Source organism: Saimiri boliviensis, chromosome 2 (genome assembly GCF_048565385.1).
Source record: "Saimiri boliviensis isolate mSaiBol1 chromosome 2, mSaiBol1.pri, whole genome shotgun sequence".
In the NCBI taxonomy this organism is placed as follows: Eukaryota; Metazoa; Chordata; class Mammalia; order Primates; family Cebidae; genus Saimiri; species Saimiri boliviensis.
This window is the reverse complement of record NC_133450.1, coordinates 25,942,613-25,963,848: the sequence shown is the minus strand read 5'-3', so window position 1 is coordinate 25,963,848 and position 21,236 is coordinate 25,942,613. Positions and strand designations below refer to the sequence as shown.

The following is a 21,236-nucleotide window of genomic DNA, read 5'->3' as shown; positions in this document are numbered from 1 at the left end:
TATGGCGTGGTACCTGTTGGTCTTTATTCTGGCTTCTAGGTCATCACCATACATGTCCTTGTCCAGATTTTTACTGGGCCTATAAATACTCTGGGCCATATCTTTACCACCTCTCCAGGCTTGATCATAAACATTATAAATTTCATCTTCTCCACCTGCAAATCCACTGTCCATACCCTGTGGAAAATGGATGACATTAATGTTTATTAAAAGCTGAATCTGATAACATGCTTAGAATAAACTCTTGCTAATTTGTAGCTCACATTTTCAAAAATCTGAACAGCAAATTAAAAAAAAGATCTTCATTAAAAAACTGCTACAGCACAAACTTTTGTTCCTAACAACTTTGGATTCTTTTTTTTTTTTCCTTCAGACAGAGTCTCGCTCTGTCACCCAGGCTGGAGTACAGTGGTGCAATCTCAGCTCACTCCCAATTCCAGTGATTATCCCACCTCAGCCTCCCAGGTAGCTGGGATTAGAGGCACACGCCACCACACCCAGCTAAATTTTGTATTTTTTAGTACATTTTAGTAGAGCCAGGGTTTCCCCATGTTGGCCAGGCTGGTCTTGAATTTCTGACCTCAGGTGATCCGCCTGCCTTGATCTTCCAAAGTGCTAGGATTATAGGGATAAGCCACCGCACTGGCCAACTGGTCTTAGCCAGAAGTGTAGATTAAATAAGGGCAACTCATTAAGTTTAACTACCTTAAGTAGTCATTAAAATAGGATATTGGGTCAACTTGGTGGCTCATGCCTATAATCCCAGCACTTTGGGAGGCAGAGGCAGATGGATCACCTGAGGTTAGGAGTTCAAAACCAGCCTTGCTAACATGGTGAAATCCCTTCTCTACTGAAAATTAAAAAAATTAGCCACACATAGTGGCATACGCCTGTAATTCCAGCTACTTGGGAGGCTAAGGCAGTTCAATCCTTTGAACTCGGGAGGCCGAAATTGCAGTAAGTTGAGATCACGTCACTGTACTCCAGCCTAGGCAACAGAGTAAGACTGTCTCAGAAAAAGAGGATAAGCAGGTACTTGACAGTTTCAATCTGTATAGATATGGTAGCAAGAAGATGAAAGAACTGTGAAACGTTATATCCCTTAATCACCTGAGAACATTGTTACTACAGCGTAAGACAATATATGGCTCTCCAAGGAAAGCTTAAGTCAACAAGAAACAACACTTTTTTTTTTTTTTGAGACGGAGTTTCGCTCTTGTTATCCAGGCTGGAGTGCAATGGCACGATCTCGGCTCACCGCAACCTCCGCCTCCTGGGTTCAGGCAATTCTCCTCCCTCGGCCTCCTGAGTGGCTGGGATTACAGGCACACGCCACCATGCCCAGCTAATTTTTAGTAGAGACGGGGTTTCACCATGTTGACCAGGATGGTCTCGATCTCTTGACCTCGTGATCCACCCGCCTCGGCCTCCCAAAGTGCTGGGATTACAGGCTTGAGCCACCGCGCCCGGCCTTTTTTTTGAGACAGGGACTCACTGTTGCCCAGGCTGGAGTGCAGTGGTTTGAGTGGTATGATCATAGGTCACCAGAGCTGTGACCTCTCTGTGCTCAGGTGTTCTTCCCACCTCCACCTCCCAAATAGCTGGGAGTATAGGTGTTGCCACCATGCCCAGCTAATTTTTTTGTAGACAGGACTTTGCCATATTGCCAAGGCTGGTCTTGAACTAGGCTCAAGCAATCTGCCCGCCTAGGCCTCACAAAGTGCTACGATTACTGGCATGAGCCACAGTGCCCAGCCACAAAATTTTCATCACAATTTTTAAATGTTTTAAGCTTAAGCTTCTAATAGGTGATCATCTTCAAAATATTTACTTATGTGAAATTTCACCCCTAGATCTCTTTTCTCAGCTGTTAAGTTGCCATTGTATAGTAGTTAAGAGAGCTTTGAAATCAAGAGATACCTAGTTTGAATTGTAGTTCATCAGTCACAAGCTAAACCTGTGTTTCAATTTCCTCATCTATAACATGAGAGATAATGGTATGATATATTTATAGGATTTTTGTAAGAATTAAGTGAGATAATAACAAAACACTTAGAACAATACCAACAATATAAACTGTACCTAATAATTGTCACTTAGAAGACCTCCTTAAAATCTCCAAGTCGTAATTAAGTTTTCCACTCTATTTCCCAGTAGAACTTAGACTTCTGTATTCTTACCTTGTGTGTATGTGTGCATGCATGTTTGTGTGTCTTCCCAGGCTTAAAATATCCTAACTAGCTAATGGCAGTTGGCACTAGAAATCACATTTCCTGACAGCCAGCCTAGTACTTTAATCCAGTTTTACAGTTTCATTTATAAAAGATTCCCAAGTTGACATACTTCTATGGCATTAAAAAAAAATCCAAAGATCAACAACAAAAACCCCAAGAGGCACTTCTGTAGGACAATGGCTCTATTTTATTTTTTTGAGATAAGAGTCTCACTCAGTCACCCAGGCTGGATGGAGTGCAGTGGCACAACCTTGAATCACGGCAACCTCCACCTCCCCAGTTCAAGCAATTCTTGTGCCTCAGCCTCCCAAGTAGTTGGGATTACAGGCGTGCACCACCACACTTGGCTAATTTTCATATTTTTAGTAGAGACATGGTTTCATCATATTGGCCAGGCTGGTCTTGAACTCCTGACCTAAGGTGGTCTGCCTGCCTCAGCCTCCCAATGTGTTGGGATTACTGGCATGAGCCACCGTGCCTGACCTCCCTGGCTCTATTTTAGAAACAAAAGATTGACATACCACAACACCAAGTTTTTAATCACTAATTTCTTTCTTCTCCTAGTGTCTCAAATCTCAACCCACTATAGGAAGTTAAAATCTGGGGGGCGGGGGCGGGTGGGAAAAAAAATTTAAAAAAAGAAGTTAAAATCTCAGAACACAAGTATCCTGTCCCCATCCCAAGATGAAACAGTTGATTTTAAAAGTTAAAATCAACTGTTTCTTCTTCTTGTCTCAAGTTTCAACATACAACTTTCATTTTTTTTCTGTCATCATGCTGGCATTTACATCCACATGTAAAAGTATGTTAATTTTTGTTTCCCTGAGGATATTCACATCAACACACACAATATGCTGTTCTTAAACTTGTACCTTGGATTGGTTGAAGAGCCTTTGGTCATACTGAACTTCATTGGAAGTCCGAGGATTGGGAACACCGAGAGCAATGACCTCACTGATATCCCGATTTTCATTTCTCTGAAGTTTCGACCTATTTTGAAACACGACATCAGTAACTGAAAACTCTATAGACAAGTTGAATATGTTCAATTGAAATGAAACCAATCTTAAGCAAAGGACATGAATATGTCACATTCGTGTCTTGTGAACAGATATTCCTTGATAATACATAATCAAGCTGGTAGCCCTTATAAAGCATTTCGGATTAGAGGGAAAGTTTTACAATTAGGACGTCCTGTTAGCTCAAAAGAACATCTAACAGACTTGTTGACATGGAATTCTTTAATATAAGCAATCACCTTACAATATGAGATATAATGCTGAGGTATAAAATTGCTATGGTCTACATTTACTATCATTATATGATGGTTTGGGGGTTGGGAAGTAGATACAAATTAGATACAGCACATGAATCATTTTAAATAAGCTAGAATCAGCTCTTTTATTTAACCACATTTAGTAATTTTATCCCACTAGAATTTTGAGGAAAACATGTCAGTAACTGAATTGGTTAGCATGATTTTTGACATTCAGATTAATTTGGTTTCCTGGCTGTTTTATTATATACGCAATCTACATCCCAATGAAACCATGGTAACTGTCATATCTTATTTTACTAAAAACTCAGGTCACAAAATGATTTCTATAGGCTATTTTATTTTCATGCAGTTACAATTTTACAGCTTTTCTATGTTATCAATTCTGATAACCAATTTACTGGTTTTGAGGGCCCAATTTATCTATGGAACTACTGTAATTTTAATTTTTTTATAAAGATGGGTTTTTACCATATTGGTCAGGCTGGTCTTGAACTCCTGACCTTAGGTGATTCACCCGCCTCAGCCTCCCAAAGAGTTGGGATTACAGGCATGAGCTGCCCGGCTACTGTAATTTTTAACTTAGGAATTACCAATACTGTCACTAATTAAACACTTTCACACTTGCTTCTCCTTCTACTACATGTACTTTATCCTGAACTCTAAACTCAAGAGTAAGAGTCTCTGATTCTCCATGACATTATTTATCCAGGGAGATGAAATATGCCAATTAATACCAGCAGGAATCCTTTTCATGTTTATTTAATTAATTTTTGAGACAGTCTTGCTCTGTCACCCAGGCTGGAATGCAGTGGCATGATCTTGGCTCACTGAAACTCCCAAGCAGCTGGGACTATAGGCACCTGCCACCACAACCGGCTAATTTTTGTATTTTTAATAGAGACAGGGTTTCACCATGTTGGCCAGGCTGGTCTCGAACTCCTGACCTCAAGTAATCCACCTGCCTTGGCCTTCCAAAGTGCTGTGGAATTACAGGTATGAGCCACCACGCCCAACCTCTTTTTCTTGTTTAAAATGTAACTTGAAAAACGTAGTAGCTCATAGGATGATCACAGCATAAAAAACTGTTCATTTGGGAAGAAAATATTTTATTTGCCTTTAACCCTCACTCAGAATTTCACCTTTGTAGTTCAGTTATTTTCTCTACTTTTCAGAACTTTTAGTCCTCAGCCACCCTACTTTACACTATGCCCTCATATATGTAGTTTGTTCTATACATTTATACTTACTAAAAGTGCTTTGCAGATTTTCTCAAATTGTTTTATGGCTAGCTGTCTTTCTGAACTGTAAGTTAAACTACTCCTAAGAATGAGCTGATTTTCACTTCTTTCAAAACTGCTCTTCTCAATTGTACTAGATGCAGTACTATGCATATAAAATGATCTCAATAAAGGCATGACAGCTTATTTCCTGTCTAAAGGAAGAGGCATATAATCCATGTCTCACCATTTACGGTAGGAAAAGAACCGACTAAACAGTCCAAATTTATTACCACTTCCTTTTCACAAACCTGATCTCAATTCCCTTTTCCATATTCCCATCATTACCAATTCTAACTGACTTAAGGTAATGGAAGAAAAGATTCCTTTCAGAGACAGTCAACTAGAGCTAAAACAAAGTAGTTAACAAGAAAATTAAGTGCTAATTTATTAAGTTATCATATTAAAGAAAAAGAAGCAAAACTGATCTTAGTAGACTTTATAAAATTCTGCTCTGAAAGGCAGAAAAAGGCCACTCTTCATGAATGGTATATATCTTAACACCTACCTCTTATCAGGAGCTGCCCTGGAAAGATTCCGATCATGCTGTCTCTCTTTTCGTCTGTCATGCCGGATTTCATCCCTCTCACGTGCCTCCCCATCCTCTGTTTGAACAGTTGAAAAGTACTTCACTATATTATCTACTATATATGTGCATATGTGTGCATGTGTGTATGTGTGTATATATATGTATTTTTAAAAAAGAGGCAGGGTCTTGGCCGGGCGCGGTGGCTCAAGCCTGTAATCCCAGCACTTTGGGAGGCCGAGGCGGGTGGATCACGAGGTCGAGACATCGAGACGATCCTGGTCAACATGGTGAAACCCTGTCTTTACTAAAAATACAAAAAATCCGTCTCAAAAAAAAAAAAAAAAAAAAAAAGAGGCAGGGTCTCATTCTGTCACCCAGGCTGGAGTGCAATAGCATGAACATGGGTCATTGCAGCCTCAACCTCCTAGATTCAAGTGATCCTCCTGCCTAATCCTCCCAAGTTCCTGGGACCACAGGTGGGTGCCACCATGCCTGACTTTTAAATTTTTTTGTAAAGATGTAGTCCTGGCCGGGCGCGGTGGCTCAAGCCTGTAATCCCAGCACTTTGGGAGGCCGAGGCGGGTGGATCACGAGGTCGAGAGATCGAGACCATCCTGGTCAAGATAGTGAAACCCCGTCTCTACTAAAAATACAAAAAACTAGCTGGGCGTGGTGGCGCGTGCCTGTAATCCCAGCTACTTAGGAGGCTGAGGCAGGAGAATTGCTTGAACCCAGGAGGAGGAGGTTGCGGTGAGCCGAGATCGTGCCATTGCACTCCAGCCTGGGTAACAAGAGCGAAACTCCGTCTCAAAAAAAAAAAAAAAAAAAAAAAAAAAAAAAAAGATGTAGTCCCACTACATTGTCGAGGCTGGTCTCAAACTCTGGGCTCTTGTGATCGTTCCACCTAGGTCTTCCAAAGTACTGGAGTTACAGATGTGAGCCACTGCACCCAGCCCCATTAATATTTTGTTTGTTTGTTTGAGACGGAATTTGGCTCTTGTTGCCCAGGCTGGAGTACAATGGTGCGTTCTCAGCTCACTACAATCTGTGCCTCCTGGGTTCACGTGATTCTCCTGCCTCAGCCTCCCCAGTAGCTGGAATTACTGGCATGTGCCACCATGCCTGGCTAATTTTGTATTTTTGGTAGAGATGGGGTTTCTTCATGTTGGTCACGCTGGTCTCAAACTCCTAACCTCAGGTGACCTGCCCACCTCAGCCTCCCAAAATGATTTACAGGCATGAGCCACCGTGCCAGGCCTGTTTGTTTTTGTTTTTGTTTTGAGACAAAGTCTTGCTCTGTTGCCCAGGCTGGAGTGCAGTGGTGTGAGCTCAGCTCACTGCAACCTCCGCTTTCCAGGTTCAAGTGATTCTCCTGCCTCAGCCTCCCAAGTAGCTGGGACTACAGGCAGATACCACCATGCTGGGTTAATTTTTTATTTTTAGTAGAGATAAGGTTTCACCATATTGGCCAGGCTGGTCTTGAACTCCTGACCTCAAGTGATCCACCATGCCCAGCCAATATTTTGAACAACAGAATATTCTTTAGAGAGAAAATTCCAAATTTCTTTGTAGTCACATTCAGCCTTTTAAACCTTATTTGCAATTAATTTAAGTCTAATAAACAGTATTTAAGTTTTAAATGTGAATTCTAGAGATGGGCAAATATGTGATAAAGCAAACCTCGCAATGTTAATTGCTTTTAAAATTAACTTTTATTGATATAATAATTACACATATTTATGGGGCATATATATTTGATCCATGCATAAAATACATAACAATCAAATCGGTAATTAGGATATCCATCGCCTCAAATATATATCATTTCTTTGTGTTGGGAACATTCTAAATCTTCTAACTATTTTGTAATATGTAATAAATAATCATTAACTATTCACCCCACTGTGCTAGGAACATCAGAACTTACTCTTTCTTTTCTTTTTTTTTTTTTTGAGACGGAATTTCGCTCTTGTTACCCAGGCTGGAGTGCAATGGCGCGATCTCAGCTCACCGCAACCTCCGCCTCCTGGGTTCAGGCAATTCTCCTGCCTCAGCCTCCTGAGTAGCTGGGATTACAGGCACGTGCCACCATGCCCAGCTAATTTTTTGTATTTTTAGTAGAGATGGGGTTTCACCATGTTGACCAGGATGGTCTCAATATCTTGACCTTGTGATCCACCCGCCTCGGCCTCCCAAAGTGCTGGGATTACAGGCTTGAGCCAACGCGCTCAGCCCTAGAACTTACTCTTTCTATCATCAACCAATCTCTCTTCATTTCCCATCCCCAGCATCCTTCCCAACCACTGGTTACCACCATTCTACTCTCTACTTCCTTGAGACCAACTTTTTTAGCTTCCACATAAAACTGAGAAGATTCAGTATCTGTATTTCTGTGCTGTCTTATTCACTTAATAACCTTCAGTACCATCCATATTGTTGCAAATTACATGATTTCATTCTTTTTTTATGGCTGAGTAATATCCCATTGTATATACAGACCATATTTTCTTTATCCATTCATCTACTGAACAAATAACTTGATTCCGTATCTTAGATATTGTAAAGAATGCCGCAATAAACATGGGAGTACAAATATCACTCTGATACACTGATTTCCTTTTGGATATATAACCAGCAGTGAACTGCTGGATCATGTGGTAGCTCTGTTTTCAGTTTTTTGAAGAACTGCCATACTGTTTTCCATAGTGGCTGTACTACATTAGATTCTTACCAACAATGTACTGGCATTCCCCCTTCTGTATCGCTGCCAGCATCTGATATTGCCTTTTTAATGATAGCCATTTTTAACTGGGCTGACATAATATCTCACTGTGGTTTTGATTTGAATTTCCCTGATGATTAGTGATGCCGAACATTTTTTCATATACCTGTTAGCCATAATTATGTCTTCTTTTGAGACTGTCTATTCAGATCATTTCCCATTTATTATTATTATTATTTTTTAAAGATGGGGTTTCACCATGATGGCCAGGCTGGTCTTGCACTCCTGACCTCAGGTGATCCACCCACCTTGGCCTCCCAAAGTGCTAGGATTACAGGCATGAGTCACTGCACCCAGCCCATTTGCCCATTTTAAAATCAAGATTATCTGGTTTCTTTGCTGTTGAATTGAGTTCTTGTACATTCTGGTTATTAATTCTTTCTTAAATGGATAGTTTGCAACCATTTTCTCCCATTCTGTAGGTGGCCTCTTCACTCTGCTGACTGTTTGCTGTGCAGAAGCCTTTTAGCTTGGCACAATCCCATATGTCTATTTTTGCTTCTGCTGTCTGTGCTTCTGTGATTTTACCCAAAATATCTTTGCCCAGACCAATGTTCTGAAGCATGTCCCAATGTCTTCATCTAGTAGTTTCATAGTTCAGGCCTTACATTTAAGTCTTTAATCCATTTTAATGTGATTCTTGTATGTGATAAGAAATAGGGATCTATTTTCATTCTTTTGCACGTGAATATTCAGTTTTCAGAGCATCATTTACTGAAGAGACTATCCTTTCCCCAATGTATGCTTTGGGCATTATTGTTAAAAATCCATGCATGGACCGGGCACGGTGGCTCAAGCCTGTAATCCCAGCACTTTGGGAGGCTGAGGCAGGTGGATCACGAGGTCGAGAGATCGAGATCATCCTGGTCAACAGAGTGAAACCTCGTCTCTACTAAAAATACAAAAAACTAGCTGGGCGTGGTGGCGCGTGCCTGTAATCCCAGCTACTTAGGAGGCTGAGGCAGGAGAATTGCCTGAGCCCAGGAGGCGGAGGTTGCGGTGAGCCGAGATCGCGCCATTGCACTCCAGCCTGGGTAACAAGAGCGAAACTCCGTCTCAAAAAAAAAAAAAAAAAAAAAAAAAAAATCCATGCATGGGCTGGGCACGGTGGGTTTCATGTCTATAATGCACCTTGGGAGGCTGAGGCGGATGGATCACTCAGGCCAGGAGTTCAAGACCAACCTGGGTGAAATGGCAAAACCCTGTCTCTACAAATAATACAAAAATTAGCCAGGCATGGTGGTGCATGCCTTAGTCCCAGTTATTTGGGAGGCAGAAGCGGGAGGACAGCTTGAGCCTGGGAGGCAGAGGTTGCAGTGAGCTAAGATTACACCACTGCACTCCAGGCTGGATGACAAAGTGAGACCCTGTCTCCAAACAAACAAAAAATTCCATGCATTTACAACCAATACATTTATTTCTGGGTTCTCTATTGTGCTCCACTGGTCTATGTGTCTCTTTTTATGGCAGTACCATGCTGCTTTAGTTACTAAAGCTTTGTAGTATATTTTGAAGCCAGGCAGTGTGATGCCTCCAGTTTTGTTCTTTTTATTCAGGATTGCTTTGGTTATTTGGGGTCTCTTGTGGTTCCATACAAAGTTTAGTATTGTTTTTCTATTTCTGTAAAGAATGCCACTGGAGCCGGGCGCGGTGGCTCAAGCCTGTAATCCCAGCACTTTGGGAGGCCGAGGCGGGTGGATCACAAGGTCAAGAGATCGAGACCATCTTGGTCAACATGGTGAAACCCCGTCTCTACTAAAAATACAAAAAAAATAGCTGGGCATGGTGGTGCGTGCCTGTAATCCCAGCTACTCAGGAGGCTGAGGCAGGAGAATTGCCTGAACCCAGGAGGCGGAGGTTGCGGTGAGCCGAGATCGCGCCATTGCACTCCAGCCTGGGTAACAAGAGCGAAACTCCGTCTCAAAAAAAAAAAAAAAAAAAAAAAAGAATGCCACTGGTATTTTGATAGGGATTGCATTGCGTCTATAGCTAGTTTTGGGTAGTATAAACATTTTAACGATACTAATTTTTCCAATTCATGAGCATGGGCTATCTTTCCATTTACTATGGAAAGTTTCTTCAATGTCTTTTTATTTTTAACTTAATTTTTTTAAAAATAAGAGATAGGGTGCTATTGTGTCGTACTTAGAACAAAAGAAAGAGAGAAAGAGAAAGAGAGAGAGAGAGAGAGAGAGAGAGAGAGAGAGAGAATATATGTTCTATGTTGCTTAGGCTAGTCTTGAACTCCTGACCTTAAGTAATCCTTCTGCCTTGGCCTCCCAAAGTTTTGGGATAACAGGTGTGAGCCACCATGCCCAGTCTCCTCTTCAATTACTTTCATCAGTCTTTTATCATTTTCTTTGTGAAGATCTTTCATTTCTGTGGTTTATTCTTATGAGGCCGGGGATAGTAGCTTGTGCCTATAATCCCAGCACTTTGGGAAGGCAAAGGTGGGTGATCACCTGACGTCCGAGACCAGCCTGGCCAATGTAGTGAAACCCCATCTCTACTAAAAATAAAAAAAATTAGCCAGGGGTGGTGGCACATGCCTGTTGTCCCAGCTACTCGGGAGGCTGAGACATGAGAATCACTTGAGCCCAGGAAGCAGATGTTGCAGTGAGGCAAGACTGCATCACTGAACTTCAGCCTGGGCAATGGAGTGAGACTATCTCCAAAAAAAAAAAAAAAAAAAAAGTTTATTCCTAGGTAGTTTTTTGGAGCTATTATAAATGGGACTGCCTTTTTGTTTTTCAGCTTGAGTATGCTATTTGTTTTGTTGTTGTTGTTTGTTTTTTTTTTTGAGTATGCTATTTGTATATAGAAATGCTATAAATTTTTGTATGTTGGTTTTGTATCTTGTAATGTTACTGAATTCATTTATCAGTTTTAAGTTTTTTGGTTAGTGTCATTAGGTTTTTCTAAATATAGGATCATACTGTCTCTGACAAAATATAATTTGATGTCTTCCTTGTTTTTTAAGATGGAGTCTTGCTTTGTTGCCCATGCTGGAGTGCAGTAGCATGATCTCAGCTCACTGTAACCTCTGCCTCCCGGACTCAAGCAATTCCTGTGCTTCAGCATACTAAGTAGCTGGCATTATAAGTGAGCCCCACCATACCCAGCTAATTTTTGTAGTTTTAGTAGAAACAGGGTTTCACCCTGTTGGCCAGGCTGGTCTTGAACTCCTGACCTCAAGTGATCCACCTGCCTCAGCCTCCCAAAGTGCTGGGACTACAGGTGTGAGCCACTGTGCCTTGCCTTCCTTTCCAATCTGGATGCCCTTTCTTTCTTTCTCTTGCCTACGTTCCTCTGTCAAGGACTTCCAGTCCTATATGGAATTATAGTGGTGAAAGTGGGCACCCTTGCCTTGTTCCAGATCTCAGAGTAAAGACTTTCAATTTTTCTCCATTCAGTATAATGTCAGCTGTGGGTATGTCATATGTGGCTTTAAATATTTTTAGGTATGTTCCTTCTAAGCCCACTTTGTTAATCGTTTTCATCATGAAGGGATGTTGAATTTTATCAAATGCTTTTTCAGGTTCTATTGAAATGACGCTATGATTCTTATTCTTGGTTCTATTAATGTGATGTATCACACTTACTGATTTGCATATACTGAATCATCCTTGCATCCTTGGGATGAAGGATAGTTCAGTTGATATGATGAATGATTTTTTAATGTCTTGTTGAATTCTGTTTCTTAGAATTTTGTTAAGGATTTTTGCATCTATAACTATCAAGGATGTTAGCCGTGGTTTTCTTATTTGTTGTATATTTGTCTAATGACTTCGTAGAATAAATTTGGAAGCACTCCCTTCTCTTCCATTTTTTGGAATAGTCTGAGTACAACTGGTATTTCGTTCTTTAAATGTTTGGAAGAATTTAGCAGTGAAGCTGTCAAGTCCTGAGCTTTTCTTTCATGGGAGTAATGTTAATTGTTAAAAAAAAAAAATTAAGCGTAGACTAAGTGGTAGGTTATATAATTCTTTTAGCTTTTCTGTATGTTTGAAAATTTTCATAATAAAACAGCAGGAAAGACCAGGTGCAGAGTCATCCTTAACTCCTACTTTTTTTTGTATCTCCATCTAATCCACAAACAAATTTTGTCAACTCTACCACCAAAATACATCCAATATCTGACCATGTTTTCGCTACCACTTGTTACCATATCTTATAGTTTATTTGGAAGGCATTAACCGATGCCCATTTCACAGTAATGTATTTTTAAGACAGCAGCCAGGGAGGTCTTTCAAAAATGTATGTTAGGGGAAATGGTCATATGGTACAAAGTTTGATTTATGCAGGATGAGTAAATTCTGGAAATCTAATATACTGTATGGTAACTATAGTTAACAATACTGCATTGTATATTTGAAATTTGCTAAGAGAGTAGATCTTTTTTTTTTTTTGACAACAGTAGAAACTTTCCATCTAGTAACATAAGAGAGTAGATCTTATATGTTCTCACCAAAAAATTTAAAAAGTAACTGTAAGAGGTGATTGGTAAGTTAACTGGCAGGACACTGGTGAACACTTCACAGTATATACTAAAACATCTTCTTGTATACTTTATAGAATTTTATTTGTCAATTATACCTCAATAAAGCTGGAAAACAATATGTCAGATCGCATCACTCTACTCAAAACCCTGCAATTGCTTCCCTTTTCACTTGAAGTAGAAAGTTTATCTTTACAATGGTTAGGCAGTGGCCAAACATAATCTGGCCACTACTCTTCCCACCTGCCCTAACTATTCTGACACCTCATCTCCTACTCATCCCCTTCTTTCTCAAACAATCCAGCCTTATTGTCCTGCCTGCTCTTTATTGAGCCACACTAGGCATACTCCCATCTCAGAGCCTTGTACTTGCTGGCCCTTCTTTGTGGGATGCTCTTCCCCCAGATAGTCACATGGCTTGCTTCCTTACTTCCTTCAAGTATTTCTGCTAAAAGTACTATCTCAGAAGTGAGGGCTCTTTGACCACTCTCACCTTCTGGCAATTTTATATCCTCCTTCCCTGTATTGTTTTTCCTCCACAGCAATTACTACCTTTTACTACACTACATGATTAACTTTTTTCTGTCTACATTCACTAGAATGTTAACTGTTGCATCCCATTCCCCCATCCACTGTCTAGCAAAAACCCCTTACGTCTAAAAGGGAACCCTGCACAAAGCAGATGCTCAATATGAACTACATAAATGAAAGTATGAATAAATGTACTAGGTAAGAATTTAGTAATGCAAGAAAAACCACCCTTAAAAAATTTCAATGAGGATTCATCTTCCCACTTCAATTGAATTAATACACCAATGTAGACCACTAAGTAAAGCCAGAGAGAAAATACTGGAAGATTTAATGATTAGAAATGCATTAGACTACAAGACAGAAAAACTCTGGATTATCTTACCGTATGAGGGAGCGGAATTATTCAGTTAGAGACCTGATTTCTCTTAAGTATTGCAATTAAAATAAGAGAAAAATCAAGCCTATCATTTGAGTAATAATGCAATTTTGAAAAATATATTGCTCAGAAGTTTAAAAACTTCTGGTACTGTCCCAAACTGAAGGCCCGTCTTTAAATATATACTCTTATCGCCTGTTGCTTCAGCTTACTAACGCACAGATTACTTTCCATTTCTAAACTATACCTGAAATATCTAAATTTTGTTTATATGTACCTACTTTATATGCAGTAGGAAAAAAAGATTTTCTAAAATGAGATATATTTTGTTCACCAAGTAAATTCAGTTCAGTAATGAGAATGTCATACCTTTTTCCACATGAGTTTTGATCCCAGCTCTTCTCTCCCTGGCTTTCTGGGCCATTTCTCTAAGTTTCTCTTCATGTTTTTCCTTTTCTTTTTGAGCCATTTTTCTCTCTACCTGGGCACGCATTTCCACAGCTTCACGAGCCTGTTAGTAAAGTCATTTGTTAAACAAGACACTATCACGGGATAAATATTTATAGCTATCATCCAACTCCCTAACATCTGGCTGGTAAGAGCAATTATACAGAATTCAGATTTGTTACTGTTAATTAAAACAAAGATTCTTTTCCACTAAAAGATATCCTGCCTGGAAGACACTGCAAGGTCAGTTTTTTTCTCTGGGAATATTTTAGTGAATGAAACTATAGTGACCACAATTAATCTTGTAAGTCAAGTAGTTCAATAATGCTTTCTCAGAAACAATCTAAAAAACAAAATTAAAGCCAAGTGTAGTGGCTCTCTCCTGTAATCCCAGCACTTTGGGACGCCAGGGTGGAAGGACTGCTTAAGCTCAGGAGCTTGAGACCAGCCTGGCAACACAGTGAGATCCATCTCAAAAATAAATAAATAAGGGACTGTTTACATGTTCAAAATTAAGCAAGTCAACTCAAGAGAAAATCTTAACTTACATCTGCTAGAGAACTTTTATAAGGGTACTCACTGTGATACAGAAGACACAGTTTTCTATGTTCTAAACACATGCTATGATGTGTGTGAATTTCAACATTACATATCAATTCCATAATATTTATATATATTTTTTTGAGATGAACTGTCTTATTCTGTTGCCCAGGCTGAAGTGCAGTGGTGCAATCTTGGCTCACTGCAACCCCCACCTGTCAGGTTCAAGTGATTCTCCTGCCTCAACCTTCCAAGTAGCTTGGATTACAGGTGCATGCCACACCCTGCTAATTTTTTTATTTTTAGTAGAGGTGGAGTTTCACCACGTTGGCCAGGCTGGTCTAACGCCCAACCTCAAGCAATCCACCCGTCTCGGTCTCCCAAACTGCTGGGATTATACGCATGAGCCACTGTGCCCAGCCTAATTCCATAATATTTAATACAGTATATAATATTAATAGATGGCCAATGCTATTAATGCCATTTAGCATTCAATTCATCAGAATGTTTATCCGCCTTTTCCTGCAACTGCCCTTTTGGGGGACATGTAACATAGAGGAAAATTTGAAATTGAGAATTATGAAACCTAGCAATCTTCATAAAATGGATCGTCCTATCAAATCATTATTCTGGCATGTTGTGAGGGAGTTGGATCACCACTGTGGGGTGTGTGTACACATCTACAAAGGCTGGGAGCATACACAGAGCTGCAATTAGTAGCTGTCATCTCTGACACGCATACCATAGGTGAGACTCTCTAGGTGCTCAGTACTATAGTTAAATTATCAGTACCTTAGGTAATAAAGAATGGATTTTAAAAGTAACAAGAGCATTAAATGATAACCAACCAACCTTCCGATCAGCAATGTAGAGGGCTTCGGCCAGTTTGGCAAAATTTTCATTTATGTGTACTGTCTGTAGTCCTCTTCCATCAGCAGCCAGACGTTTGTCTAATGGAATTGTATAACCCTAGAAGGAAAGCAGACAGAAAACCCAGTCACAGAAGTACTTAAAGTTAAATTAATTTAATTAATTTAATTAATTAATTAATTAATTTTTTTGAGACGGAGTTTCGCTCTTGTTACCCAGGCTGGAGTGCAATGGCGCGATCTCGGCTCACCGCAACCTCCGCCTCCTGGGTTCAGACAATTCTCCTGCCTCAGCCTCCTAATTAGCTGGGATTACAGGCATGCGCCACCACGCCCAGCTAGTTTTTTGTATTTTTTTTTTAGTAGAGACGGGGTTTCACCATGTTGACCAGGATGATCTCGATCTCTTGACCTCGTGATCCACCCGCCACGGCCTCCCAAAGTGCTGGGATTACAGGCTTGAGCCACCGCGCCCGGCCTAATTTATTTATTTTTGAGATGAGGTCTTGCTCTGTCACCCAGGCGGGAGTGCAGTGCTGTGATCTCAGCTCACTGCAACCTCTGCCTCCTGGGTTCAAGTGATTCTCCTGCCTCAGCCTCCCGAGTAGCTGGTACTACATGCATACAACACCATGCCTGACTAATTTTTGTATTTTTAGTAGAGACGGGGTTTTACCATGTTGGCCAGGGTGGTTTTGAACTCCTGACCTCAGGTGATCCACCCTCAGCCTCCCAAAGTGCTGGGATTACAGGCATGAGCCACCGAACCTGGCTAAAATTAAATTTAAATATGCCCACATTTTGAGAACCACTTAACTGGAGGTTCTTTTTCCTTATATCTTTCTTCATAATGATGCAAAACAACAGGAGCTATCAATGAGTGCTTTATGTAGAAGATCAAATACACTGATGGTCTCATTTAACCTTCACAATACCTCTACAAAGCTTCTAACATTATTGTGTCCATTTCACTGATGCTTTGGTAACATCCCCAAGGTCATTCTGTTAAGTGGATGAACTAGGATTTAAACTCAGACAACAGGATTTCAGAAGCCAAGCTCTGGATAACTAAATACTTGTATTAGTAATTGTGGATTATAATAAAAGGAAGTCATTGTCAAACAGTTCAATAGTTGCTCAAGTAAATATAACAGTCAAATAAAGATAGAATAAATCACTATGATCTTAGCACTTACAGAAGTTAAATCTGCTGTACTGTCTTAATGATCTGTTGTATTCTTAGAACCCCGAAGTTTTAGTAAATAGAAAAAAAAAGGCTGGGCACAGTGGCTCAGACCTGTAACCCAACACTTTGGGAGGCCAAGGCAGGTGGATTGCTTGAGTCCAGGAGTTCAAGACCAGCCTGGCAACATGGAAAAACCCCATCTCTACCAAAAATACAAAAAAGTAGCCAGGCATGGTGGTACACACATGTGGTCCCAACTACTCGGGAGGCTGAGGTGGGAGGATCACCTGAGCCTGGGAGGTTGAGGCTGCAGTGAGCCATAATCATCCAGCCTAGGCAACAGAGTGAGACACTGTCTCAAAAAAAAGAAAATAAAAAAAAAAAAGAAAGAAAAGGAAAAAAAAAAAGGTTAGATAGACAACTAAAATTCTACATTACAAAACTTTGCATCTCAGTAACTCAAGAACTATGCTTGAATATCTATGTTAACTTTCAGGCTTAGCTTTACTTTCCAGATTTCTGACTAGTCTCTTAAATGTTGTCCTTTAGTCCACAGTTTCAGAATAAAATAAAGTGTTACAGAACCAGCTCAAGATACCATCCAGTTACATAATATTAAATCAGACCAGCCAACAAATTCTTTTAGGATGAATACATAAATTCCCTTAAGAAACTTAATGGTCTTCTTCACCCATCAAAAATAAAATCATGAACTATGATTCAGGGAAGAGGAAAGAGTGATTAGAAAATCTATCCCACAATCGATAGATTCTTAACAACTCCTGAAAGTTTCGGCAATTATTAGAAATACATAGCTTAAATCTTCGCTACTACAGAGCCAAGTAGTTGAAAATTAAAGCACTTAACCAGGCTGGGCGTGGTGGCTCACACCAGTAATCCAAGCACTTTGGAGGCCAAAGCGGGTGGATCACCTGAGGTCGGGAGTTCAAGACCAGCCTGACCAACATGGTGAAACCCCATTTAAATAAAAAATAAAGCACTTAACCAAACTTCTGTTCTTTTGTCATATAATCTTTTCCACCAGTTTCTTTTAGAAATAATTTTTGATATCAATTTGAGTTTCTAAATACCATCTTGTATTTATACGGCACTTTATTGTATTTATTCCTTCTCTATGTGCTTCTGCTAGCTACAATTCACTAAAAGAACTGACATGGGGCCAGGCTTGGTGGCTCACGCCTGTAATCCCAGCACTCTGGGCAGCTGAGGCAGGCATATCATGAGGTCAGGAGATCGATAGATACCATCCTGGCCAACATGGTGAAACTCTGTCTCTACTAAAATATAAAAAATTAGCTGCGTGTGGTGGCATGTACCTATAGTCCCAACTACTCAAGAGGCTGAGTCAGGGGAATCACCTGAACCTGAGAGGCAAAGGTTGCAGTGAGCTGAGATTGTGCCACTGCACTCCAGCCTGGTGACAGAATGAGACTTTGTTTCAAAACAAAACAAAACAAAACAAAAAGAAAAACTGACATGGTATTCATGTGCCTGGCATACTAACATTTTTATTACATTAAAAAAGTCACCAATTTGGGCATTCCTTTTTGAAAATCTTCAGTTAAGCCATGTGTTGTTTCAACTATAGTTACCTAGGCTGTAGTTGCTTTTATTGGTGTTTTCCAGTAGGTTACAGTACTAACAGAGACTGATATTTTTTACAACTTACTTACCTTTGCATTTTTCCAGTTAGAAATACAAGGAGGAATCTTCCACTCTTGTTGTTCCTTTACAGTCATCTGAGTTAAGAGTGAAAGAAGAGACAGGGTTAGATTCATAGTCTACAAAGTAATCTAAGTATCATCTTTATCTTCAAAGACAGCTCCAAATACACTGACATATGCACATACATAGTGAAAGGCCAACAATCCATTTGTTTGCTAGCACTAGTTTACTGTATCATTAATTCTAGCGATAACTTTGAATTACTGTGAAAAATGGAAAATAATCTAGAAATTATTTTTGACAGTTATAAATGTTGGCTAGTATTTTTCCATGACTTTTTTTTTGAGATGGAATTTCATTTTTGTTGCTCAGGCTGGAGTGCAATGGTGTGATCCTGGCTCACTGCAACCTCTGTCTCCTGGGTTCAAACAAGTCTCCTGCCTCAGCCTCCCCAGTAGCTGAGATTACAGGCATACGTCACCACACCCGGCTAATTTTGTGTGTGTGGTTTTTTTGTTTTTTTTTTTCAGTAGAGACGGGGTTTCTCCATGTTGGCCAGGCTGTTCTCAAACTCCTGACCTCAGATAATCCACCTGCCTCTGCCTCCCAAAGAGCTGGGATTACAGGTGTGAGCCACTGTGCCCAGCCAATGTGACTTCTTTTGGATGAAAAACTGTTCTTTGGAGTAACAAAACGTATCTTAAAAGTCACTCAAATTATCAGAGACCTAATGAACCAATATATTCACTTCCTGTAACATCTTTTTAAGTGAAACGGCAGACCCTGTCCATTCCATTAAAAGGAGGATTTGGGTTACTAATAACAAAACTTATAGCTAACATGTTACATAAATTTTCATAGGCGTTCTTGATACTTCATCTTGAAAAATAAAAAAAGAAACTACAAGTCAGTGTGGTGACAAGTACCTGTATAGGTATCGGGAAATTATCTATAAAACTAATAATCATGAGTAGAAAAAAAGATTTTAGACTACAGCAAAGAATACCTTTCGGCTAGGAGAATGCATGACAGGTGCAGGAGGAGAAGGTGGTCCCCGGGGAATTTTCTTATTAATCCTGAAGTATAAATCAAAACACAACCAGAGAGTGATATAGTTTCCTCCCTTTTAGTCATCACATCAAGTCTCCCCTCCTCTTTTTTCTTGCATAAAAGTTTCAAACATAGACAAAAACAGAGGCTGTATAATGAAATGCACATACCACTCCACTATGACAATGAATAAAATATGGCCAACTTTGTCATCATTGTTACTCACCCCACCTCCCAATATTATTGTCATTTTGCAGAGTAATATAACTTTTTTCATTTAAAAAAGCACCTTTATTGAGATAATTGACATTTAATTAGCTGTACATATTTAAAGTATACAATTTGATTAGATTTTGACACAAATAAGCACCTGTGAAATCATCATCACAATCAAGATAGTGAACATACCTGTCATCCCCAGAAGTTTCTGCTTGCCCCTTGTCTATTCCTCTTGTCCCTCCCATCTCCTCTTTGTCCCTACCTCCTTCCACAGAGGCAATCACTGATCTTTCTGTCACTACAGAAAAACTCTCTCCTAGAGTTTTGTATAAATGGAATCATAGTGTACATACTTGTTTTTGCCTGGCTTCCTTTACTCAGCATAATTGTTTTGAGATTCATCCATATTTTTGTGTGTATTAGTAGCCTCCTCCTTTTTACTTACTTGAACCTTGGAGGCTCCATTGGATCCTTCTGCATTTCTACCATCCGAATAACCCTCTGTTTAGCTCCAGAGTTGAAAGCCACTCCTTGCTGAGATGGTGTGTATCTGAAGAAAGCAGATAAAAACTAAAGGTGTAACTAGTTCAAGCTTTCAGAAGGCATTTTCCTTCTGTTACAACCTTAAGCTAGACTACATTTTCAATTCCTTTCACAAAGTATTAATAGAAAATTAACAAAATATTTAGACAAAGCAGACAGTAAGAGAGATAAAAGAACAGAAATTATGAGTTACAGATGAAATAAAAGCTTGAGTGGTATTAGTGTGCAGATAACCCAACCTCATACATTTTCCAACATCGAAGATGCAGTGTTCAGTTTCACAGATAAGCAGTTTAGAAAACAGTACCTATTTGCTATGCCTGCATCTAGGGAAAAAACACTCATAATAATCCCAGCAGGCAATTTACAGTCAGAAGTTTTTGATTAATCATAGGTTATAAAACAGAGAAAAGAATAATAACAGCAGCCCTACAGGCTCTGAATTTTCCCTTAATACCTGCATGTGATTCATCTCTATGCAAAGATTCAGTCAAGTGAAACACCTCAAAATTTAGAAGTATTATAAAGATATCTATTACCCATAAATGGAAAACTATAAATAATAATTGTGATTTAGGTCATATACTACAAGTGACTGTTAATTTCTAAGAACAAAAAATGTATTTTGAAAATAGCATAGGGCCGGGCCAGTTGGCTCATGCCTGTAATCCTAGCACTTTGGGAGGCTGAGATGGGCAGATCATCTGAGGTCAGAAGTTTGAGACCAGCCTGGCCGAAATGGTAAAACCCCATCTCCACTAAAAATATAAAAATTGGAGAGAGATCCAAGATGGCTGATCACTAGCAGCTCGGGATTGTAGCTCCCAGTGAAAGCGCAAAGAACAAGAGGACGCCACACCTTCACATGAATTCTTGATGCTCACGCACCAGGAGATTCCCAGCGGAGAAGCCCCACGGGTCACCAGCGCGACTCTTGGTGCAGAGTCAGAAAAGCACCATCAATCTTAACGCCGCTGATTTAGTCGGTGCAGTGGGTTGCTCAGATTTCGGCGCTGAGAATCAGTAAGTTGGACGTCTACTCAGAAACCCAATTACAAAGATGGTAAATACAAAGACCACAGATGGATAAATTTATAACAAAGGGAAGAAAACAGCCAAAAAAGGCGGAGAATACCCAAGATCAGAACACCTCTCCCTCAGCGGGGGATCATAGTTTCTCATCAGCAACA

At 39.9% G+C, this 21,236-nt stretch overlaps 1 protein-coding gene across 1 annotated transcript in view; it reads right to left on the bottom strand.

Moving 5' to 3' along the window:
• The window catches only part of SNW1 (SNW domain containing 1), a 47,751-nt gene that overhangs the window by 753 nt on the left and 25,762 nt on the right, over positions 1–21,236 (bottom strand). Inside the window, exons 6-13 of the mRNA XM_003924606.4 lie at positions 19,949–20,053; positions 19,241–19,310; positions 18,243–18,308; positions 15,346–15,462; positions 13,876–14,017; positions 5,299–5,395; positions 3,107–3,224; positions 14–177 (exon numbers count right to left, since the gene is read on the bottom strand). Coding sequence (XP_003924655.3) covers positions 14–177; positions 3,107–3,224; positions 5,299–5,395; positions 13,876–14,017; positions 15,346–15,462; positions 18,243–18,308; positions 19,241–19,310; positions 19,949–20,053 — 879 coding nt within the window. The remainder of the gene's footprint in view (positions 1–13; positions 178–3,106; positions 3,225–5,298; positions 5,396–13,875; positions 14,018–15,345; positions 15,463–18,242; positions 18,309–19,240; positions 19,311–19,948; positions 20,054–21,236) is intronic.